The sequence below is a fragment of the Urocampus carinirostris genome, chromosome 16 (assembly GCF_059441175.1).
Source record: "Urocampus carinirostris isolate Australia breed hairy pipefish chromosome 16, RoL_Ucar_1.0, whole genome shotgun sequence".
Classification (NCBI taxonomy): Eukaryota; Metazoa; Chordata; class Actinopteri; order Syngnathiformes; family Syngnathidae; genus Urocampus; species Urocampus carinirostris.
In genome coordinates this window covers 8,980,939-9,006,645 of record NC_142364.1, presented here as the reverse complement: position 1 = coordinate 9,006,645, position 25,707 = coordinate 8,980,939, and the positions used below count along the sequence as shown (strand labels likewise).

At 40.9% G+C, this 25,707-nt stretch overlaps 1 protein-coding gene across 3 annotated transcripts; it reads right to left on the bottom strand.

The window, feature by feature from the left end:
- Positions 1-25,707, bottom strand: lrp13b (low-density lipoprotein receptor related-protein 13 b). 3 transcript variants are annotated; one of them, XM_088355638.1, is made up of 49 exons: positions 25,599-25,707; positions 24,181-24,303; positions 21,191-21,439; positions 20,239-20,352; positions 20,050-20,169; positions 19,840-19,965; positions 19,506-19,709; positions 19,243-19,408; positions 19,001-19,169; positions 18,707-18,929; positions 18,530-18,649; positions 17,679-17,897; positions 16,588-16,893; positions 16,250-16,468; positions 15,187-15,333; positions 14,868-15,113; positions 14,587-14,799; positions 14,250-14,498; positions 13,829-14,035; positions 13,511-13,759; positions 13,023-13,232; positions 12,707-12,955; positions 12,418-12,627; positions 12,105-12,353; positions 11,457-11,651; positions 11,125-11,391; positions 9,531-9,746; positions 9,284-9,463; positions 9,086-9,208; positions 8,358-8,513; positions 8,060-8,275; positions 6,423-6,652; positions 6,235-6,364; positions 5,970-6,166; positions 5,686-5,872; positions 5,398-5,613; positions 5,152-5,335; positions 4,885-5,086; positions 4,637-4,801; positions 4,084-4,299; positions 3,783-4,010; positions 3,552-3,686; positions 3,282-3,477; positions 3,084-3,212; positions 2,760-2,867; positions 1,592-1,828; positions 1,210-1,492; positions 217-310; positions 1-125 (listed from the first exon to the last, which is right to left on the bottom strand). In XM_088355638.1, the coding sequence occupies exons 1-49, from the start codon at positions 25,654-25,656 to the stop codon at positions 78-80; spliced, it is 9,183 nt and encodes a 3,060-aa protein (XP_088211764.1). In that variant the 5' UTR covers positions 25,657-25,707; the 3' UTR covers positions 1-77. The 3 variants fall into 3 exon arrangements, with proteins under 3 accessions (XP_088211764.1, XP_088211765.1, XP_088211766.1); XM_088355639.1 differs by having other exon boundaries at positions 217-307; XM_088355640.1 differs by lacking the exons at positions 1-125; positions 217-310; positions 1,210-1,492; ... (5 more) ...; positions 3,783-4,010; positions 4,084-4,299 and adding an exon at positions 4,502-4,552.

Here is a 25,707-nt window from a genome sequence, read left to right as displayed (position 1 = left end):
TTATAAGCGTGGGATTTTTTTATTTAACAAAAAAATGACGACATAGCCAACACAATCAGCATTCAGATGTCTGACTGTTAAGAAGCTATCGGAGGGTTCCTCATGTCGGCAGAGGACTCAAGCACCTGGGAGAGGAGTTGGGAGACAAAAGCAAACTTAACTTTGGCACAGGAATAAATTCAAGATGGTTGAATCAGTGGTGGTCAAAAATCTTACCTCGCAATCCTCTCCATGTTCACACTGCAGCGACATATTTGACATCAAAGTTTCTTTGTCGGGTGATATGCTTCTGAATGATTGCCAGGCCCTTCTGGGAGAAGACTATTTTAATAAAGAGCCAGCCAAGAAAGTTGTCCATGTACCGTATTTTCCACACTATAAAAGGCGCGCAACCCCCCAAAAATGTCTTGTCATATACTTTTATATAAAAGGTTTTCTGACTATTGGGGCACATTAATTTGAGACTAGATTAAGAGCTACCATATGCATTCATGTATACCCGTTGGGCTCTTCATACACTATTGTACAAATTAATGTCAAGACTTTGTCGATAAGTCTAGGTGACAGAAATGCAGAAACATTGTATGCAATTCAAACCAGAGTATTGGTGGTAAGGGTGTCATCACTTTGCAACTAGACCTCTGGTAGTACCAATTAGCTTTAATGCCTTTTTATAAGTTCTCATCACTTTATACTCACGATGCCAGAAACGCCGATTTGCATAGTATATTCTGATAGGTTAAACAGTCTCCACTTTAACTACATATCAACGATGCGTTTCACACAATTTCAGTACGTAAAAGCGCTTGTGTAACTACTTTCTCCATTCTCTAACATTTGTTTAAAAAATAGACACTCTGGAAATCTGTTTCTAACAGTGAGAAAAAAAATTGTGCGTTAATAAGCTCCATTGCCTTATTGTAGGTCACTAGTGGTCGAGGGGCCAAGTGTCAGTGCTTTCATCACCATTACTCGGGTTCAATTCTGATTGCATATAATGCTATGAGTTTGGGAATTGATCAATCGTTGCACAATAGTGTAGTATACCGTAAAACGCATACCCTAAATTATTGTATGCAATACTAATCCAATTTAACATATGCAGAGTATATATATGACGTACTTAGAGATTTCTGACAAGATTTGGGTTTTTAGGTGCGCCTTTTAGGTCAGCAAATACAGTTATATTTAAAATACTGATCAACCTGCCTTTTTCCAAAAATGAAAGCGATGCCCAAAAATGTAACTAACAGACACAGGACCACGAGGATAACACCGACGTGGCCCCGTCTAATTTCCTTCTCTTGACAGAACTGTCCTCTGTAACCAGCAAGGCAATGGCAGTGAATGGCTTTGCCATGAGTGGCACAGTGGCCATGGCCACTACAATGTTTTTGATCACATGAAGAGTCCATGGAGTTCTCAGGAGGTGCAGGTACAAACTTGGGAGGATGTTCCTCAAATATCTTTGTCCGAGTGGGGCCAAAGGGACCTGGTGGAGTTTATCGTGGATGTGTTTAGGCAGTTACACGTAATAGTACAGATACTGAAAATGTGTCCAATTTGAAGGTGTTTAACCCAAATAACTCACAGTCCTGTTCGTCTGACTCGTCCGGGCAGTCCACGTGTCTATCGCAGAACCTGTCGTTCTGGAGACATTTGCTACCATCAAGACAAGCTTGCTCTCCTTTAGGACAAGGATGCTCTGGTGCGCAGGACGTGGGGCTGTCACTGTAAAATCCACGAGCGCATTTGCACATGCGCCCACCAGGATAAGGCAGGCACAGGTGCTCACATCCCCCATTATTATTGCCGCACAAATTGGATCCTGCAAGTTTTAGAGAACAGTTATCGTTGCGTCCTCTTTGGTGCCGATGACCCAGGCGGCTAAGAGATCCGTGAACCATGAACCGGGTCATTGATAACGTAGTGAGCTTTGTGTACAACAAATGTTTGTCCAGGACATACCTAAAAAGACCTAAAACTAATTCAGTTGGATAGACAATATTTAGAATGTTTAATGCCTTTTGATATAAATTCAACAGCCGAGTCGAAAAAAAGTAAGTTTATCAGTATGTATGAAAAATGTACTTAAATCTAGTTAAAACAAATCTTATTGTGTTTACATTTAAGCCTTTCAAAAATTGTATTTAAGACATTTTAAATGCTTATTAGGGCCCAATTTTTTAGAATGAACTCCATGCCTTTCAGGCTTTAAGGATCCGCGGTAACTCTGTTGTAAACTGGCATAGGTTGCAAGCGCATCAGAATAGTGCAATGGCATTAGCTACGACATTATACATATTTTATTTTGCACAAATAATTTTGTACAGAGGCAAGATATTATTTCCACAGTATTGTGGGCTTGTAATAAGCCCGTTTGTTTAAAGGGAACTGTAGCGTCTGCCAAAGAGGTGGTAGATTAGTACTTTGGTGTCAGCAATGTCCTCAAGACAGAGGAGAGTGCAGCCAATGATTTCTAAAGTGGGTTTTTTCACCCCTCTTCTCTGGGGTGTTGAAATTAACCTAACTTCAAATCAATTCCATCTTTTTTAAACTTCAAACATATGTAATTGAAATAATTATTTACATAAATCATAATGGTAATTACAGAATGCTAAGAATCATGACTAAAACGCAATTCTAAATTACCGAGATAGTCTCTTTTGTAGTCAATTGATAACCTCATTATAAGGGGCTTTTATTTTGACTGCCAAATAGTTAAAAGTTCACAATTATCAAATAATTGAATATCCCACCTGTCTGGCTGTCATTACGATAAGCTTTAATTTCCACCAGGCTGGTTTTTGTCTTGAACCACAGCTGTTTTGGATGGAGGCCGTCGCTGAACCACATTTTAGTGACCTCTGCACAACACAACAATCACAATCTGAAGAGATGTGTCGTCTTACGATAGCAAACAGTGTAATGTTTGAATATTCAAGTAAATGTTAACCTCATTACAAATTAAGTTCAGCAGAAGTAAAAAGGGAAGCAGTTTTACTAAATGGAATAGGCTGGTCAATCGTATAACTTATGAATAGTTTATCATGCATCGGTTGTAGCCAATTAAAAAAACTCACCCTTTTCCTGTGTTATCCAAAGAAGCATGTTTTCCGTGTATGTGAAGGAAGTAATTACTCCAGGCGGCCCAGTTTTGTATTGTAGGTAGCCTGCGCCGTTAAGCCCAATGGAGCATAAAAGGCCTTCAGCTGGATGACAGGACCACATTCAAAAATCAGAACGCCAAGAAAAATTTAGAAAAATGAGAAAGTTGAAACCTGCATCAGCCCAATAAATTTTAGTCCCATCGTTGGCAAAGACCAGTGACGTCGGGATGACTGACTTGGTCCACAACACCGCTTTGTTTCGGCCGTCCATCCAGGCACAGCTTACCTCTGTCTGGCTCTTACTGCCCACAAGGGCTGCATAGCAGAGCTGACCTGAAGGAGGGTGCACTGCAATGGATGTGATGTGCTGTAAAAATATCTCGCATCATTAGTGGCAAGGGCAAATAAACAAAGCGTGTCAAATACACCAAGTATCGCAACCTGAAGTTCTCCCTGCAGGAGATAGGTAGTGAAGCCGTCATGGCTGCTGGTTATGTGGATATTAGGTCTTCTAGTGCTACTCCAGTACACATTAGAAGTCACCCAGTCAACAGCTAGTGCTAGGACAGAATCATCCTTGCAGATCGGGGAATAAAGATTTATGAGCCTCAGGTGCATTGGGTACAAGTCTAAAAAGGAAATTTGGATTTTCGAGCAACTCCTTAGACCTACCTTAAGTTGTACCAGTCGCCCTGCTGGCGTCAGTGGTTGTCTCGACCTGGGTCCACTTAAATTCAGCACATCAACTGTACCTTGTTTACTATCAGCCACATACAAGGAAGAAGCTTGGAGGGCAACATCCAGCACAGTGGCTTCAACAACTCCAGGAACAACCAAGACTCTGCTGTTTGGCATATTTTTCAGACCAACTCCATCGTTATGCAAGGATTTAAAGTAAACCTGAAGTCAGAGGTATTTATTCATTGTAATTTAACGCTTTTTATAAAGACATCCTATAAAATGAGCCTATGACCTGATAGACTGTCGTGGGGGAAAGGAGGAGGATGAACGTAGATTCCAGGGGTAGAGAGCATGTGCTCTTGTCCTTAGAGAGAAGCAGCCCCTTCGGACAACGGCAAACTGCACCAGGCTGTGTCGCCGATACTGTAGCTGTGAGAAGGCACATATGGGAACATCGCAGCTGCTCACAAGGGTTGGATATGGCAGGCTGGGAGAGAGCATGCATCAACTGAAAAAGGGGCATAGAACAGAATGTCAATTTAGGCAGGAACAGTAATATTTATAATGTTATCTAATCATATTCATGACTAGATACATTAGGACTTACTAATTGATTGTGTTAATGTTTTATCTGAGGTAACAGGGGCTTGGAATCCATTAGTCATTTACCATAGATTTCCATCCTCACCTCAAGACAAATTTATGTCCCAACCCTGGGGTCTACTGTATAGCACTTGCAACTAGACATATTTTTTAAAGTGCTTTGACGAGAAATATAAACACATAACAAGCCATGTCAGAACACATAAGTTCCTTTTCAGAAAATGAATATACTGGAAGAGTACCTTGAGTCCAAAAGGCTGCCCTGGTCTTTTGAGAAGAATCTTTTGATCTTTCCCAGTGTTCTTGTCAGCTGAGCGGATTGTTCTTCTCTTTGTGTCAGACCAGAAAAGCCGGTCATTGAACACGGCCACAGAGAAAGGGCTGGGAGTTTCGGCTAACTGAAGAATCTGGTCAGCACAATATGGTTTTCAATAACTCGTCTTAAGTTTTACCATTTGAAATGCAAATATCTATGTCAAAAGCCTTTTACCTTGACATTATCTCCGTCTAGGGAGGCCGAGCCAATGCAGCGCAACTTCTCATCAGCCCAATAAAAGCGATCATCCAGGTAATCGTAGGCTAAACTCACAGGCCAGCTCAGACTTTTGATCACCACCACCTTCCTATTTGAGCCATCCATCCCAGAGCGCTGAATCTGAGGGGTGCTACCGATCTCAGACCACAACATCAAACTGGGAAGGAACCAAAACAAAGTCAAGCTTCTGGGTGAGAATTTAACTGTCCTAGGGTAGCTCACCCTTTGTGTGGTATCAGCACCAGCGAGCGTGGCTGCTCTAGATCTTCAGCCAGCACAACAGTAAAATCTTGAGACTTCAACGTTGTATCACTGAGCCGCACTGCTCTGATTTGCCCCACCAGTCCATCCACCCAGTACAGGTTCTTACCAACCCAGTCCACAGCAATAAAATCAGACTTCACACCTGTAATTGCATAGAAGTTTACATCTGGTCTAAAAATCCGTTTTAGAGTGTCATTTTAGAACCTTTGATAAGAGTCCCTTTGTTGGTAGAGTCCTTTGACATATCCGCCCAGCGAATACTCTGGTAGTCTGGACTAAGCCAATAAACTCTTTGCTGAGCCCAGTTGTAATCTAATGAGAAGACGGGGCGGTTGGCAGAAGACAGAAGACGCAGGGAGCCACTTTGAACTCCGAGAAGTAAAAGTTCAGACTGAACCGATGCCACCAGCAGTGCCTCATCTAAAAATAGAGTACACTTGAATTTTAAGAATCTTGATTCAAGTTGGTGACATGACTCTTTACATCACCTACCCTTGGTCTTACAACTTTTGTCGTCAGGCTCGAGGTAGAAGCCAGGGTGGCATTGGCAGACGTAGGACCCACGGGTGTTAAGGCAGGTGTGTTTACAGGTGTCATGCTTCATTAAATTGCATTCGTTGGTGTCCACGCAGGACACGCCACTTGAATGCAGCGTGAAACCTGCAGCACAATAACATCTCTGCGAAAAAAAAACCAAACATCTGAAATGATCGTCCGTTTCTACACCACGTGAACATTTCAACTTTCCCTACAAAAAAATACAAAAGTCTACTGACCGGACCATTTGGAGTGCTGACGCAACCATAATCACATTTAACAGCAAAGGGACTTGAACAATTGCGCAGGGTGCATCCCACACCCTCATCCGAACGGTCTGCACAGTTCATCAAGCTGTTGCACACTAGCCTCGGGTCCAAACATTCGCCGCTGCCACACTGGTAAAGGTGAGAAGGGCACTTTTTCCTCAGTTTGCCTGTGAAAGAAAATAAAAATTAAGAAAAAAAAAAAGATTCCCAGAGCTAAAATACAAGGCATAATTACATTCGTCCTCATCGACGCCATTATCACAGTCTGCCTTCCCATCACATCTCCAGGACAGAGGGATGCATTGACTGCTGCTTCCACATTGCCACTGGTATTGCCTACACGGTTGCGGCTTAGTCTCACAGTTCTAGATATGAAAAACATTTTAAATGACGGTTTGACTCCTCACAAGGAGCCGTTAGTACTTTTTCATCCGAGCCGTCCTTGCAATCTTCCTCGCCGTCGCACAACCACTCGCTCGGCAGGCATTCGTGGCTGTGTGGGCAACGCAACTGTGTGGGGCAGCGAGGCGGTCTCGAGCAGTCTGCCTCATCAGAGCGGTCCCTACAGTCAGCATAGCCGTCGCATCTTAGAGCCATCGACACGCACTGACCGCTAGCGCAGCGGAATTGAGTCATGTCGCAGAATGTTAAACCTGCCAGGTGAAATTGTGATCAAAATAAAATAGGTCATTGGATGAAACGGCGTTCGACAGATCTACAAACTCTCCTGTGAGGGCCACAACTTTCTTCTTGTCTGATGAGGGGCCCGGTCAGTTTATAATAAAAAAAAAAAGTGACCATCACATGAGTGCCTAAATGTAAATATGTAGTTTTCCAGTAAGCCACGATTAAATAACATTTCTGGATTTGTCATTGAACAAAAAGTCCATGAAACATGTAACAGTCTGACTGTTGAGCAAACTCACGTCTCTACAATGTCACCAGTCACTGAAATAAGTATTCAAGATATGCAGAGCATTTCAAAATGTACTAATCACAGAAACATAACAATCATTCTGAAACAAGATACTCAATAACTATAAAGCCGGCATAGCTCACCTATAAGTCAGCTCATGATACAATTCTCCACAAGCATAGGGCTTGTTACGTCTACAGGAGTCCAATGAATCCAACAGTGTAAAATACTCCAACACACAATGCTGACTTATAAAAAGAAAATCCGCCCAAAACATTTCTGCATTGATTGACGTTCATTGTTGTGCGTTTCTCCACGTAATTTTCATCTAGAAATAACACGCAAAATAATTTCCAATATGGCAGTTAGCCTCTGAACTTTTGATTACCACCTCGCTTGACCCATTGCAGACTATTGAAAAACCGCATATCGCCTCCTTTATCCAGCAGTGACCGATTCAAGATTATGATTGACATATTGGTTAGCGACATAAGTATGCAATTTTTTATGTGTATTCAAATAAGAGCAGAATATAAACCAACGTGCGTGAATGCAACTCGATCCATTCAAGCGCGCAAGTGTACACATTAGTGAAAGACACGGAAAGAATTCAAATGTTTACAAAGTAAAAATTAGCATGAGTAAAATAAACATTTGCTAAGTTTATAGTTTTGAAAACTGGTGATATTAAAATGGCTACTTTCGAAAACACTTTAACCTTCCCTTGCAAATGTATAACGGAGTTTTAGAGATTGTGATCAAATTTGACAAGGTACCAAGTAAGGCTTTGAGGTATTGTTCCACCCATTTTCCATTTAAGATGCCCATGCTACACTCTTTTGCAGGCATGTGATTGAAGAAAATCAGACGAGAATAAAAACATCTGTATTCCAACTGAGATTACTCAATGTTAGTAGCACATGCAGTGATTTCAAATAAGAACAAAACTTCAGAGTTGCATTTCAAAAGAAACCAAAATGGCATTCAATTTACATACTTTTTGGAATTGGATTTTAGGCAAATTTTACAGTAGTGTTAATGGGACGTGGCACTCCAGGATAACTTGTAATCAAATGGTCATTAATAATGAGCCCGCAATGGCCCGACCATACCATGGTGCCATAGGCTCTCCACTGTCACTTACCACACTTCGCTTCATCAGAGCCGTCGGCGCAGTCTTTCTCGCCGTCACACAGGAAAGTGTCCGGTATGCAGCGCGTTGCGTTATCGCAATGATGATGGCAGCCTAGCTGTTGACTTTCACAGCTCATTTCATCAGAGCGGTCTTGACAGTCATATTGCCCGTCGCAAACCTGCTTCGTTTGAATGCACCTATTACCGTGTTGACACTCAAACTCATCTGGCAAATGAGAAATCGTTGCTTCTACCATCTCATTCATAGTTTTGCTTTTCTGTATTTGCGGTTTAATGCGCAATCGTACCTTTTTTGCATTCAGCCTCGCATCCTTCCTCATCCGATCCATCCTGACAGTCCTTCTCACCGTCACACACGTGGCTGTACATCACACACTCCAAGCCGTCTTTACAGGCCTTGAACCCATTACGACATTTCAGAGGAATCGTCTTGTCCCTGGAGGCTTAGAAGAGAAATGAATACTTAACAGGTTGAATTACAGAAAGATCCAATTGCTTGTTTACAAATTAAGTTAACATTGTGTATCAGATGGGTTTTCCCAAAATATAAATCCTTTAAACCAGGGCTCTAAAATATGCAGACAGCAGGCCAGAAGACTAAAATTGTGGACCCATGAAATAATAAAGCTCAATATTAGTGCAGCCTGTGCCAATTAGCTAGGCAGGGCCTAAAATTGGGAACCAATTCTCAACGTTTGAGACTCATCTCTGCTCCGATACAATTTGCTCAATTCTACCTGGTTTGACACCTGGCAGTGCTTACAAGTCACAGACCCATGTTCGACAAATTAGCAGATTCAATATTTCTTTGCAATGTAGCTTATTTAAATCGAAACGCAGATCGGGGCGCATCAGGTTTTGCACACCCACAGCAACCCTCCCAGTAAAATCGATTGAGACACCCGATTTTAACAGTTGATTAATTTAAGAAAAAATGCAATTTAAAACTGACAGCTGCATAAATTTGTTTAAAAAAAAAAAAAAAGTCCATGTTGTATATGTCATACTCGCTTACAAGATGGGCCACGATCAGGTGATTTGCATTTCTTCTCATCCGAGCCATCCAGACAGTGGGCACGTCCGTCACAGACGTTTGTTTTGGGTATGCACTTTCTACGATCACTGCACAAGAAATCAGCTAAAATGGGACAGGAGAGATGTGTTAGGGAAAACATTTTAGGTGACTTGATACTTCTACCTTAACCAGCCGTACATCTGCTTTTGCACTTGAAAACACAGTCGCTCTCATCAAATGCATCAGGACAGTCCTTTTTTCTATCGCAAAGCTGATTTGGGGAAATGCACAATGAGGAACGTGGGCAAAGAACTGAAGGACTGATGCAAACTGGGGCAGAAGTCAGGATCAGGGGTGCAAATGTCGTGGTCACAGATTCTTAAAAAAAATTAAACTCATTAGCTACAGAACTTGTTGGACAAGTACATGTTTGTAAAAAACTTACCACAATCCAACTCATCTGTGCCATCAACACAATCTGGCTCGCCATCGCATACAAACTTATTGGGGAGGCAGCGATGTCCATCTGCACAGCGGAACTCGCAGCTTTTGGTCCGTTCCCAGCACTCAGTCTCATCAGAGCGGTCACTACACTGAGCTCTCCCATCGCAGACTTGAGCCTCAGGGATGCACATGGCCCCATGAGCGCACTGAAATTCACCTTTGTGGGATAAGTTGGAATATTTTTTTGTTAAATGTTATAATAGTCATACAGAGTTGCTAGACAGAAAAACGTAATAATTGTTTTTGTATACAGGTTTGATACACCTACTTTATGGCCAAATTCAAGCACTTAAAAAGGACATTTTAATTGTTGATTAAAATACTTAGACCACATCTTGCTGCGAGAACATATTTTATGCTTTTTTTTTTTAGCTGTTCCTATTTATGATCTTTTTGGGATGCTAGAAGATAAAATTAATTCTGCTTCAACAATGCACACATGGCTTCATTACATCACACTTGTGTACAAATACAGGCAGGGCTCTATAGAAGTTTGGTAATAATGGAGATCAATATTGAAGACAAAAAAAGTACTGTAGGTATAAAAAACAAAAATGAGCCCAATTTTGACTCATTTTGATCATGTTGATTGCTCCAAGAAGAGTGCATTCAATCAACTGCGGATATTTCGCTTTTTGGTTTACTTTATTTTTTTGCTTGTTTTTCAAAAGATTAATGTCTAAATTCGTTAAAGGAATTTAGACTAGTTACTTTGGTCTGCGTTTTATCATTAATAGCACTGAAGAGTCAATATTTTAATCTATCCATCCATTATCTGAACAGCTTATCCTCAGGAGTCGCAGCCGTGCTGGAGCCCATCCCAGCAATCTTCGGGCAGTGGACACTCAACGGGTTACCAGCCAGTTGCAGGGCAATATAATATAAGTCATGTTGAATTTATATTTTATTGTTTAACATTCAGGGCAGTATGAAGCTGAGCGGTTAGCGCGTCCGCTGCACAGTTCTGAGGTCATGGAATCAAATCCAGCTACCAGCCTTCCTGTGCAGAGATTGCATGTTCTCCCCATGCTTGCATGAGTTTCCTCCAGCAACCAGTTCAGGGTGTCCCCTGCCCGAGGACAGCTGTGATGGGCTCCAGCAACCCTGCTGATAATGGATTTTTTGTTTCACTTTAAACCTGCTCAGTAGGCAATTCTCTAAAATTGATTTTATATTTGACAATATTTCAATTTAAATTTATTCTCAATGAGTGGTCAAAGAAGCCACTTTTCGGAAAAAAAAAAACTCAGAATTTCCATCACTAGTCTGATAAACCTTTCCATTTGAATGAGACAGTAGGGGGCAGCAACACTTCCCATGACAACTCAATCAGGACTGGATCCACCATTGCCTCATTTTTACGCACTTTTAAAAACCAAAAGCATTGTACATAAAGTCAGACTGCCAAGAAACATGGCAATGGCAACAATTTTTAGTATTGAAGTACCTCACCCAAAAAATTCCTGACCTAGAAAACAAGCATTTAAGGATTTCAAGCAAACATACAAACCCAGTATGTATATTAAAAAAGCAACCTTGTGTGCATGTTTCCTGGCATCCCTCCTCATCAGATCCATCCTGGCAATCTTTCTCTCCATCACACAAGTGGCTGTTGAGTACGCATTCTGTGCCATCTTTACAGAGCTTTGTGCCCTTACGACAGGTAATAACCTTGGGTGAAGCTAAACCAGGATCTATGCTCCGGCAGTCAACCTCATCGGAGCCATCGTGGCAATGAGTCCGTCCATCACACACCAAAGACTGAGAGACGCAGGACCTACCATCCTTGCATTTAAAGTCAGCTGTAGAGGCAGAAGAATCATTTTCAGATTTCTTTTGTGGTTTAATTCATAATTTAACGACTCACTCTTGTAGGGGCATCGTTTGATACAGTACTCATCAGATCCATCAGGGCAGTCTTTCACTCCATCACAAAATTGTGTTTGGCGAATGCAAATATAACTATTAGGACATAATACTGATGGGCTCCTACAGGTCGGTTTATAAAATGGCTTTGCAGATGTGGGTAATTCAGTTGAGCTTGGACTGGAAGTTGTCAATTCTGCACGACAAATGTTGAGTTATTTAATAACTGGGTATTTTACAGTTTGAGCACAGTAGACCCCGCCTCCCAAAATACAGCATCCCATATTTACGTTTTAAATTTATGTTGTGGAATAAGGAGTTCTCAGTCCATGGCGTTTTTCTCCATCATGTCAAATTATTTTGCATGCCCAAAAACGTGCAAAACTGCGGTGTTTCTACATATGACTGAGGTATGGCTCTAAAATATCTGGTCATAAAATGCTGGCCTGCCATTTATTGGTTTGCACAGCATTATGAAAATGTAAGCATTTAAAATGTAATCTGGGATACAGAATATATTTGCTAATTACTAGGCTTCTATCCCCAAATATGGCAATTTTATGATAACCTCAGAACAGATTAAGTCATAACACAGGGGTCCAGTGTAATTCTTTGAGACAAACCTAATATTCCAAACATTTTGACTTACCACATTCATCTTCATCGGACCCATCCCGACAGTCCTCCTCACCGTCACAAAAATGACTATAGGAAACACATTCTGTACCATCCCGACATAACTGGAACCCGATACGGCATTTTAGTATTTTCGGCCGAGTCACGGAAGGAGCAACTGGGCGACACCCCAGCTCATCTGAGCCGTCGTGGCAATGAGCTCTGCCATCGCAGACTAGCTTCTTGGGAACACAACTCCTCTTATCTTTGCAGCGGAAGTCTGCTGTGGAAGTAAAAAGCAAAATCAACAGGAGTAGGGCAACAAATTGGGTGCGGAAAGAACTTACATCTGTTTGGGCAACGTTTTACACATTCTTTCTCATCTGATCCGTCAGGACAATCCTTTACGCCATCACATAGTTGTGTATGGGAGATACATGAAGAATCTGGGCACAAAAATGAAGGACTTGTGCAAGACAGCTTCTTAGGCGGTTGAGTATTGATGGGTAATTGACTTTGACCCAAGTTGTCCTTTACCCGAGGAGTTGTTGTCATGTCTGTAAATATTTGAGTGTAAAACACCTCAACTCTGCTCTGCTCTAATTTGCTTTAACAGTAAGGTAACTGATGGCTCACCACATCCTTCTTCATCAGAGCCATCTTTGCAATCCATCTCTCCATCACACACGTGATTGAAGAGAACACATTGGCTGCCATCCCGACATAACCTAGAGCCCATCAGACACTTCAAGCTCTTGGGTCGGCCACCAGCGATTGGGGTACTAGGACAGCCGACTTCATCCGAGCCATCATGACAATGAGCGCGTCCGTCGCAAACCAAACTCTTTGCGACACAGCTCCTTCTATCCTTGCACCGGAAATCCGCTACGGTGACAAGGAAAAAGCATATTGTTCAATAAATTACTTGTTTAACCAAAGGGTGACAACTCACTCTTAGGACATCTTTTCACACAGTTCTCATCAGAGCCGTCAGGACAGTCTTTTCTTCCATCGCATATTTGTGCAGGCTGGATGCAGACCAACGAATTTGGACACAACATGGATGGACTTGTACAAGAGGGCTTGGGTGAAGGTTTGTCAAAGGCCTTGGTGGATGAGGGTAATTTGTTTGAACCTTGACTGGATGATGTGTCTGCAGAATCTAGGATTGCATTGCAATTGTTAAAAAATGCAACAGAAGAGTGACTGTTCTGTCTATAGTAGAGTTGTGAAAATTCTTGCCAAAAAAATGGATAAAGTCAGCTATTTTAATGTTGACCTTGACGCAGTGCACATATAAATGCTTCAAGAAAATGTTTTTTGGGAGAAGGCAAGGGGATAAGTGAAGCACCAAATCACTTATGAAAATTGTTTATATACACATTTTACCACATTTGTCAGGTAAGATTAAAAAGCCTGCAGGTTATCCATCCAACGTACCACATCTCTTTTCATCGGATCCATCCGGGCAGTCTTTTTCGCCATCACACACGTGGCTGTGAGCAACGCATTGAGACTGATCCTGGCATGGCTGGAATCCCAAACGACATTTTAGCGCCTTATATTTTGCGGCAGGAGGCGCCATTGCCGGACAGTCCATTTCATCAGAGCCGTCATGACAATGAGCACGGCCATCGCAAACCAGCTTCTTCAAAATGCAGCTCCGTCTGTCTCTGCACAAGTAATCCACTGCCAGAGGAGTGTGAATCAGTAACTTTGTTTATGAAAATCTCAAAATGATGCAAAGCTCCATCTTACACTTATTTAGACATCGCTTTATGCATGCATTCTCATCTGCTCCATCAGGACAATCTTTTTTGCCGTCGCATATCTGTTTGGGCGTGATGCATGTCAAATCTCGACACATAAAGGAAGGGCTTGTGCAAGATGTCTTGATGGGTGGTTGAATATTGCCCGGCACTGGTGGTGGACTCTGTCTGGCATTTTCTGGAAGCCTTGTAGGGCCTGTTGAAAAGACTCATGAGCAGAACTGGAGAGCATCAACTATAGTGCCTATGTAGCCACAAAGGATGCAACACATTCTTGACAACAGTGGAAGGAAACCAAAACTGAAATAAGGCTTCCAAAAGTCCTGTTGATGGAGACCATTTGTTGGTCCTAAATGCATTCTGGTGCATCCCTAGTAGCTACGACTACAAAAATTCCATTATATTCTTACCACATCCTCTTTCATCAGATCCATCTCTGCAGTCCAGTTCACCATCACAAACGTGACTGAATAGAACACATTCGCTGCCGTCTCCACACAATTGTGACCCCACAAGACATTTCAAGGCTTTCACTTGGCCGGCAGGGATCACAACACTTGGACAGTCCACTTCATCTGAGGCGTCATGACAATGAGCACGTCCGTCACAGACTAGGCTCTTTGCGACGCAGCTTCTTCGGTCTTTGCAACGGAAGTCGTCTGGGGAAAAAAAATAAATACAATTCTGTCCCTCTTTGAAAATTGAGAAGCCAAATGAGAATTATGGTAACCAAACAAGTCGTGTTACTTTTGGAGGAACATCTTTTCACACAGTTATTCTCATCAAAGCCGTCAGGACAGTCTTCTCGCCCATCACAAAATTGCTTTGGGGAAATGCAAAGGCGAACAGAAGCACGGGGACAGAGGACAGATGGGCTTGTGCAGGGAGCCAGAGCTGGGGCAGGAGTTGTGATTATGCTCCAGGCATCGGCAGTTGATTTTGGAGAGCTCAGATCTTGCTCTGTAACATTTATGCCATTAAAATATTTTTCCAGGTTTGAAGGCACGAAAATGGTCAAAGTCACTCACCACATTCCTCCTCATCCGAACCATCCTTACAATCTTTCTCACCATCACAAACATGATTGTACAAAACACACTCGACGCCATTCTTGCAAGGTCTGGAGCCTTTTCGACACTTAAGAGCGTTCACCCTGGGCACGAGCGAGGCCACGGCTGGGCAATCCACCTCATCCGAGCCATCCAAGCAATGAGAGCGGCCGTCGCACACCAGTGCAGTCGATACGCAACCTTTCAGGTCTTTACATCTAAAATCTAAAAATTCGTACATGAAAGTTTGTTTAACTTCACGGATGGTTCCACTGAATGAAGCGGGTTGAAAAGTTACCTTTGGATGGGCATTTTTGAACACAAAATGTTTCATCATCTCCATCAGGACAGTCTTCCTTTCCATCACAAAGCTTGTTTTGAGGCAGGCAGATGGATGTGCCTTTGCATGCCACAGATGGTTTTGTGCAGTGAGCGCTAACTGGTACTAACGACACAAACAGGACATTGATTAAACCATACAAGAGGTGTCCCTTCTGGATTCAGATTAGGTTTTGGTTGCTGACTGGCACAGTAGTCCCATGGGATACAGTGAACCCACTCTAAATTGAGATGTTTCTTTGGCCCCTCTTTACCGCATTTTCCCCACAGTATTACATCTAAAACGAGCGCAGAAAAATTTCAAAATTCAGACTTTGCAACTCATGGACCTCCTGCTCCATGACGCCTGTCTAATTGGTCAGCGTCACAAGATGCTGGTCTGAGTCATGAAGATACAGATATGCTACTGGCAGAACTCCCTCCCACAATACCGTTCTCTTCATTCAGTGCCTCTCAAATGCTTCATAAAGATAATAGAAATATCTTGTACTGTATTCAAAATGGGTCCCAAGGCTTGCAGTAATGTTAATGGCAAAAATCAAGATCACTATGAGGCTTGCAATTATTGAGAAATGCAGGAATAAAACACATAGTTACCATTGCTAAGTGAAAGCGCAGTAACCAATCAACAATTGGGACAATTTAGAATAAGGGGAGGATTTAAGCAACAGTTTAACTGCAAGACAATCCTTACAGTTGGAATTTTTAAAACAGGTTACAATTTAAATCCACCATCTCCGCACCATATGCAACAATCTTTTAACTCCCATGTACCATTTCATGTCACAAAGCTAAATTCCATTTTTTCCACTACTGCTCATGTTATTTCATCATTTATACAGGTATGTACAAACCATACTATATGCAGTATTTTACGAGTTATGCTTTTATCTAGGGAACAGATCGCATGACCTAATAAGCAAAGGTTTGTATACCCTGTAATTAGGCGATTTCACTTAACAACCCTCACCTCAGAAACTATTAGCTTATCCTGGGGTCTACTGTAATGCCTAAAAACAAACCTGCGAGAACATCCCCGAGTGCTGCAACCACACTTATCACAGGGCCTCCCACAGCCACTTCCTGGATCCGTGCACCATCACGGCGATCCCACAGGGTCATGACGTTCTTGGACATGGACAAAAGGTAAGGCTCTAGTGCACCCATCACTGAGCCAGAGACGTTCCATCTTCTTCCCGCTTTGTGATTTTTCCCTTGTAGCAGACTGACTGTCATCACCCCTTAAAAGTAGAAGCACATGTATATGCAATTGAAAAAAGGTAAGCAGATATTTGGTCGATGAGGACCATGTTTTTTTTTTCTTTAATTTCTGTAATAACCTTCATTTTGTAAAACCAACCTGCCGTCTCAGAGTTCCACAACAGACTAGCAGCTCTCAGGTCAAAGGCCATGTTCCCTACGACTCTTGACAAAGGCAAAATTTCTTTGGCTTTGGCTCCAGTCATGCTCATGGTAATGATCTCCTCCTCCTCCAACCAAATGATGACGCCCCTCAGCCAGTCAAGGAAAAGGCTTCGGATCTCCTTGGTGGTGCGGTACAACTCCTGTTGGTACAGACTCTCCACTTCCACTGTGCCGATGCGGGTTTGGTCACTAGACACCCAATAGACTAGTCCACTCTTTTGGTCAACTCTGAGAAGACACACTAATAATACACAATTCAAAAAGATAAGCTATGACTTAAATTCAGGGTTGGTTTACCTTTTTAATAATCACATACAAGGCAGATTTTTCAATTTTTCCAGTACCTTCAAAGGAGGAAATCCAGCATCGAACAAAATGGGATTTTTTGTAAAATGAAGTTGCTAGCTTACTGCTGGCATATACTTCTTTATAGAATTGAAGAGTTAATATTTTGGGTTGTATATTGTTTTGAATATTCAGCAATCTTGTGTTGTTTGACTTTAAATCAGTTAAGTGTGTAAAAAGCTAAATTGTTTGATATTTTACCAATTTTCTAGACAAATGAACAATATACGATGCGTTTTTTTAGGGATCTCTGCAAAACATTTACAAATTACTAAAAATTGTGCATAGTGTTTATAATTGACATGTATAATTGAAAAAAAAAAAAAAAATCAGAGGAAGCGTTTGGGAGGTAAAAGATCGCTTTTTCAGTGAGACAGTATTCTAAATCGAGCGGTCCTCTTGGGTGCAACCAGTAGGGGGCTGTGACTCTTCACATGCCAATGCCATGGGACATGAGCAGGTGTGGATGTCACTTAAGAGTTTCCTCATTTATTGCATTGTTTTAGAGAGACCGACAACACAGCAATGGCAACAATTACGCATTTAAGCACTTCACCCAAAAATCACCTTAAAATTCAAGCATTTTCAAGGATTTCAAGCACCCGAACAGACCATGCAAAACTAGCTTTTAAAGGACCAAATACATCAATCAAGAAAATTAAAAATTGCATAACCATTAACCTGACATGGAAGTAGGAATCCACTCATTCTTGACTTGGGTTAAACTGGTGCGCAGGATGTGGCCAGTTTGGTTTGCCCAGTAAAGCCAGTCAGTGTTCCAGTTGACGTCAAATGATAGGATGCCATGCTCAGTAGCAAAGATCTCCGTTGTCATCGGCCCGCTGCCTTTAAACTCCAATAGGCTGATCCGTTTGGAGGTAGCATATAGGAATTTGGGATCTGAAGCAGATTATTCGACAACCTTTATACCCTTATTCTCAAGCTCTTGTAATTTAATTGAAAACAAAAATTGAAGGTATAACACCAAAAGAAAATGTTCAAGTTATTCCCCGTTTTAATTTTGTTACAATTTACCTGTCAAAACAGACTAATAAAACATCAGGGGACAATTTAAATGTGTTGACATTAAGTGCCTTTAATAGTTTTGGCTCAGGCGGCAAGATTAATCGTTTCGGTGATTTTTATTTTACCTTGACCTTTTGTCTAGTTTTGCGTCATTTTTTATATTTGTAAAATATTGTTAAATAGTAAAAATATTTTTGACAATATTTGCCAGTGGGACCATTTTTAAAATACATTTTTCAAAATCAAAATACTTTGAAAGACAAAATTAAAGGGGCAAATTGAACTAAAACAAAGTCCAAACAAAATTCATATTATTTATGCCCACTGCCACCTCATCAGAATAAAAAACATTTGCTGCCACCTACTGGCTAAAAGAAATTACTCTGTTGATGACCGATACTCAGCTTCCTATTGGCCAATAACAACTTGTTGTCACAGCACAATGGTTGGAAAACACTTATATCGTCGAAAAAGAAAATGTTGGTGAATAGATTAAAAAAACCTACATTGACACGTTCCATCAACCATTAGTACTTTGGAGTCAGGACAAGCACAGGTAAAGCCCACAGGGTTGCTTTTGGTGAGTAGGCAGATCTGGCAAGGGGTCTTAGCACATGCAGATGAGCCTAAAGTGTTGGACATAATTATTCAAAAATATTGCCAAGAGGAAGACAATTACTTACCCTTCGGCTGCTGGAGCTCATGAAAAACACTAAAAAGTGGAAGAGTGGACTTCCACAGGAACTTCCTCCGCGTCAGTTGGGTCTGCGGCACCTGCCAAACTCCTTTGTCGTCCACCCAATAGAAAAACCCTTCAAACACAGCCAGGTTAAGAGCCGCTCTTTTGTTGAACAGTCCAGTAAACGTATAGCGACCCGTCCCGTCCACTTTCATGGTCTCAATGGACTGATGGGAGCAGTAAACCTTGATTAGCTTTCTAGATGAAGCACAGCAATTCGACATTCTTACTAAGTCACCATTTTAAGGTCACTGATCCAGTAGAGTCTCCTTGCGGCCACGTCTGTTGTGAGTCCATGGGCCAATTGAGCCGTAAGCACCGCCAGGGAGCTTCTGTCTGACCCATCCATCCAGGACCTCTCAATGGTTACCCTGTCACCTGGGCCCGTGTTAATCCAAAACATCAAGCTGCCAGAAAGACAAACGCATTTAAAAACATTTAGGGCTGCGATTCAATCATGTTAATACAAATGAGGTGCACCTCTCCACTGGTAGGACAACCAATTCTGTGGGACTGATTGACTTGCTCAACAAAGCAGTGTAACTTTTCTCATCTGCTAGCATGTTGATCGATTGAGTCTTCTGATTTGACCAGAAGAGGTTTCCATTCAGCCAATCGCAAGCAATACTTCTGATTCCAGGTTGACCTGAGCAAGTTTTTAGGACAGATATTACAAATCAAAGGAAGATTCTATGATGTTATCAAAGCTTATAAAATTACAGCAATAAAAATGTGCCACAAACCAGCATAAATTTCCCAGCTGTGTTGCCCATCGCTTTTATAAATGACTCCCATATCGTCGGCCCAGTAGAAGAGGCCCCGACCGATGTCGTAAGTCAAGGCCACCGGGTTGAACTTCAATGTCTGGAGTACATCAAACCGTTGGGACTTTACATTTAAGAGGCCGACAGATGTCCTCAGTACAGTCAACAGTCTGGTGACATTACCTGAATGCAGACACATTGGCATATAAGAGGATCATTTTTGATGATCTCCATTTTTGTATTTGCACGAATAGCCATTTAAGGGGGGGAAATTAGTTGGGAGTTCTCATTGCTTTTCATCATATGGCATTACCTGTAGCCAGACAGGCAAAGCCTTCATTCTGAACGAAGCCTTCTCTGCAATGGCAAAAGTAAGATCCATCTGTATTGGTGCAGTGGTGCAAGCATGGCGCAAAGGCGAGAGCACACTCATCCACATCTGTGAAGACAATTTAGCAGTGATTTTTAAGCTGTATTCAAAGAAACCATCATTTAGTTGAATGCAGACTTGAGCAGGAGTCACCTTTACACACTGCCCCATTAAGGGAGAGCTCATATCCAGGAGGGCACGAGCACATAGCACCCCAAGATTCATTCACGCACAAATGGCTACAACCGCCATTGTAGTGAGAACAGCTCTTGCCTGAAAGGAGAGATGGGACGCATTTAATGGTAAACACATCCAAACATTTGATTTCAAAGCCAACCCTACCGCAAGTGACCGGCTCGTCGCTGCCATCTGAGCATTGAAGCTTCCCATCACACATTTGGTCTTTAGTCAGACACACGTCCTCTGCGCACTGCAGATCACCTTCATTACACAATACTGGAAAACAAAGTCACATTTATGAAAGAATATCAGTTTGCGGATACAGTAGATTCTCTGGTGTACGACAAATTTGCTCTGCGATTGGGATCGCAAAGTGAAATAGACGTAGCCCCGAACCCCCAGATTAAAACCAGTAAAATGCTAACCTTATATAGTAAATTGTACCCATGTGTAAAATACATGTATTCATTACAAAATTACATGTGAAGATTGTCTAGTGGAGTAGTGAGTGGATGCAGGCGGAGGAATAGGCGCCAGCAGATTAAAAATGCATTTTAAAAACTTCCACTTGCAAGTTTTGATATGCCCGTAAAATATTTCCCCGCTTTAATCACATCCTTATTTGTACTAGTAGTCCTAATTGTTCATCGATTATGGCCATGCAACTTTGCGAGGTTAGCGATTAGTGTGCCTTCTTTCCCTCTCTTGATAATTACAAACTTTGTTTCTGTAGTTTTCATACTGTTGCTTCTCTTTAATATCACTGCAAGTCTTGGGACCAGTACTAAAAATACATTATTGTACCATTGACCTGAACTGAATAAAGAGTCTTTGTGAAAGTTAGATCAGCCAATACCATTTTGGCATTTGCATGCATTTTCCAGCATTTTATATGACATTGACAATCAGGTATTTAGGAGATGTAATTCAGAGGCACCAACAACAAGATTTAAATTTGATGTTTTTGGACACATTTAATTATTTGTTGATATTTTAAAGCGCAGAAAAAATGCCATAAAGAGGGGCTGAAAAACACATTTCACACTTTAAATTTAAAGTGTTTCAACTCTGTCAGCATATCCAGGGTGTCAACTATACTTTAAATCTCACTCACTGCAACCCTGTTCATCAGAGTTGTCTACGCAGTCATTTTTTCCATCACAACGCAAGTCCTTGGGGATGCAAACACGGTTCCGGCAAGTCCAGTCCGAGTCCAAACAGCCGTCAGGGACTGCACAGTTTTCCTCATCAGAGCCGGACGGGCACTGCTTGCGTCCATCGCAACGCGCTGAAGCGTCAACACAGCCGGTGGAGCCCGCGCATGGAAATTGACCGACTGGGCAGCGAGAGGAGCCGGGAGGAACTGAGGAAAAGAGAAAAACAATACAATAAAGTTCTACTGCAGGGGTCGGGAACCTATGGCTTGCAAGCCATATATGGCTCTTTTTAATGAGTATTTATGGCTTGGATGCATTTTTTTCTTTATGTTCCAAATTTGCGTGAGCGAAGCCTATTGTAGTGCAAGCAAAGCCGACCCAACGGTGAAAATTAGTATGATACTGTCTAGTAATTGTGTGTGTGTGTATATATATATATATATATATATATATATATATATATATATATATAGGGCAAATTTTTAACAACAGTTTACAGTCAAGGTGTCACACACCAAAAACTTGTTTAGGCCACACATCACCAAGGAACACTATATGGAAGCTCATTAAAAAAATCCGTGTTCGCTGTTGAGACACCTTAGGATGAGAATCCACAGAACAGACTGTAAATACACAAAAACGCCAGCCGAGCACCCAGGGGCAATTTTATTAGGTGAGAGGTGGGCATTAGAGCTAGGCAAAGAGCGCAAGCACTCCCTACCGTCTCACGCCCTGCGCCAAAGGTATGATCGTCGGGTTCTTTTTTTGCAGAATTTTGTAACATTTTACAAAAGAACTTTGCTCGCACCTTGAAACCATTATTTAAGACAAATGACAATCAAAAAGAGCATCAAAACTCAACTGTGGGAGGGAGGCAAGTTTTAAGCGGGGTAGTTATATGGGATACAGGCTCTGGCATTATTCTTATTTCATAGAATACATGAACTAATAAAATGTCACACAGTGAAATAAAATGTGCTGAAGAATAAGCTTGTCTTGAGAGCAGGTTTAGCAATTTTCTCTCAAAATATATAGTGTGGCTCTCCCCCCCAAAATAAAAATATTTTGCTTTTACGGCTCTTTGGGTAAAACGGTCTAAAAACCTGTTCTACTGCATTTAACATTTAGAAGCGGATAAACAGGGACACCATTTTGAATTTAAATATCAACGCCTTTTATTATGTAGTCTCATTTTAATGTAAAAATATAACACAGAATCACTTTGAATAAAAATGTACATACATTTACAGAGCCTTTTTTAATATATAGGGCGGCATAAGCTCAGGAGGTGAAGCGCTCATCTTGGGATCAAGAGGTCGCAGGTTCCAGCTACTCCGTGTTATATGGTAAGACACTGCATCCCTAATGCCACCAATAAGCAGGTAGACACCTGGCATGGCTGACTCCCTATCGGTGTGTGAAGTAAGTGTAAAGCACATTGTTAAGTTTGGGAGGTCTCCATTGACTTGAAAAGCGCTATATATATATATATATATATATATATATATATATATATATATATATATATCTCTATCTAAATATCTCTCTCTACCTCTCTCCCTCTACCTCTCTATATATACACACACATAACATTTTATTCTATTAAATCCGGTTTTGAACTTTCTCTAGATTTCAACTTTGTAAAAAGTGTACATTGGGAATTGACAAAATAAAAAATCTTTGGCATTTTATGTCAACACAGGAACAACAAAATCAATAAGGCAAACGTGAGCACAGAACTTAAGGCAAAATCATTTTTCTTTTTACAATTCACTATCCCTGGAGATTAAATCTTCTTGGATAGTACCCATAGAGAAGGAAAAATTCAAGTGGGTTGAGAACCAAACGGCAAAAATATGAAGGGTTTACCGCTTTCGCGGGTTGGTGTATACGTTTTTTTTCTATTCATTATGTGCATATTAAGGCGGCATTAGCTCAGGAGGTAAAGTGCTCGTCTTGGGATCAAGAGGTCCCAGTTCGATTCCTCTGTGTTGTACGTCGAAGTGTCTTTGGGCAAGACACTGAATCCCTAATGCCCCGATAGCAAATAGTTGCTTTGCATGCCTGACGCTGCTCTCTGTTAGTGTGTAAAAGGGAAAAGTATGAAGCACATTGTAAAGCGCTTTGGTCTTCATTGACTTGAAAAGAGCTATACAAATGCAGAACATTTACATTTGACATAAAAGAGTTTTAGGGGGTCAGCTTCAATGCGAGCATATACAGTCATTTTTAACGAGATGGTTACTTTCAGAGGAACAAGCAACTTTTGGTTGTCAGTAATCTAGGGAGCAACAGTCATATCAAATGAAGTAACTAGAAACTAATGACTGTCGCATACAAACACTATTCACTAGCTGATGCCCAGAACTCATTAAGGTTATTGCTGCAATTAAATATTATTTCACTAATTACAGAATCAGTCTTTTTTTTTTTTTTTTTTTTTACAAAGAACTATACATAGGATTTTATAAAACCATTTCGAACTTCCCTTACTTCATTTAAATACCGATAGAAAAATAGTGCACAAAACAGAATATTGTATAATATAAAACAAGAAAGTTTGTCGAATAACAAAGTCATACAAATATTTGCTATAAACTGCAAATATGTAACTACTCTATTAACTAGATATGTTCCCTTTAAAATCGTTAACGTTGTAGTTTGACTGTTTCATGCCAATTTGTAATGATGCAATGACGATAAAAATGACTACAAAAATAAGCCTTTTATAAAAATACGGTCTCAGGGCGCTATCTGCTGGACAAAGTGGTAATTTATGCTCAACAAAATGTAATGCATTTATTTGCATTGATTTAACAGGTATAGTGGCTCATCAATACCCCTGCAGAACAAGTCGATGATTAAATTAGTTGCCAACGCTTCAAATAATCTATTATAGTTGGTTTATTGTTGCTGCCCTAGTTAAAATAGACCCAAAGAAACCTACCAGAACAGTCCAGCTCATCGGAACCATCCAGGCAATCCCCTTCTCCATCACATCTCCAAACAGCAGGAATGCAGCTTCCGTCATCACATTGCCATTGATTTGGATGACACAAGAAATTTTGCCCTGACAGGTACAAGAATTATAAATCAAACACATATATAGTAGGGAAAGGTTCTCCAAAATAGTCTCCCCTAAAGATCAGCTGAGGTGCCCGCGGACCTGTTCAGTGCCGGATCATAGCGATTTTCTAGTAAAATGATTTTTTTTATATTGGTTCAGATTATTCAACCCTATTTTTAATACTTAACCTGGTAGTAGCATAGTAACGTGGCAAAACAAGTTAATTTACCAAGTGGGTGTCCTTTGCACTAATTGAAAACAAAAAAATAAAGCAGGGACTCCAGTAGTTGCACCAATATTGAAAACAGTGCAATGCAGGGGCGATTTGAGGTTCAAAGCTTTGGGGGTGCCAAGCACTCAGGTTTCCTGACTGATTTTTCTCATTTTACTTAGTGATACAACAAAATTCATAACATTTTATTTAAAATAAATCAAATACTAATAAATCTAAATGCGTATTTCAGGATGCCGTTTTTTTAATCAATTGATCATTTTAAGGCAGTTACATATTATATGTAAATAATTTTATATTCGAATCCAACTATGACACTCTTGGGCTTCCATAATAACAAACTCTCACCGTAACACACCAAAGTTTCCACAGACTCCGCTATGCTGCAAGTGACACTAGGGCGAGAGAACTAAATGGACTGAACCATTTCAAGGCAATAGAGTACTTCTGACGCTGCATTGTTCACATTTTAGGTTTGTTCGACTTTATTTTAGCCGTTTTTCCATATTTTTCAAGCCTACCCTGTACTTAGAGTATATAATTCTGGTTAGGGCCATGGTGCAATGTAAGAAATATAATTTGGGCTCAAGAAATATACATGGAGGAATTTAAACTCCCATACAGAGCCTGAAATTACGAATGAACTACGAATAAAAAGTTAAAAACATATTCGAATGAGCCGCCCTTTAGATTTAAATGGCAAACTCAAATAACGCGCCATTTTGTTTTGAACGTCAAATTTTTATCAGCCACCAGTTTGATTAAAATCCGAATAATTTGAGATAACACACCCAGAAATTACAAACCACACGATAAATACGATTAATAAGATATAAAATAATAATAATAAGTCCAAACTAAACAAAAATATGATGTTCAAATTAGCTGCCCTCAGGATTAATATATTAAATTCAAATCAACCGCCATTTTGTTTCTAGGGTTTTGAATGTCAAGAATATATGAACCACTGTTTTGTCTCCTGAAAAGTAGGAACGTCAATTACTTTAAAAAATATATAACAGCCTTGAAAAGTGTCAATATAAGAAACACATGCATGAAAAAATACCTGGAATCAAATTTAAAGTGGAGAGGAAAATAAAACAAATGAGCTGGCGTGGCTTCATGTCGATGGAGCGCCACTCATCTGGTCAAACACGCCACCTGCGACCAGCACC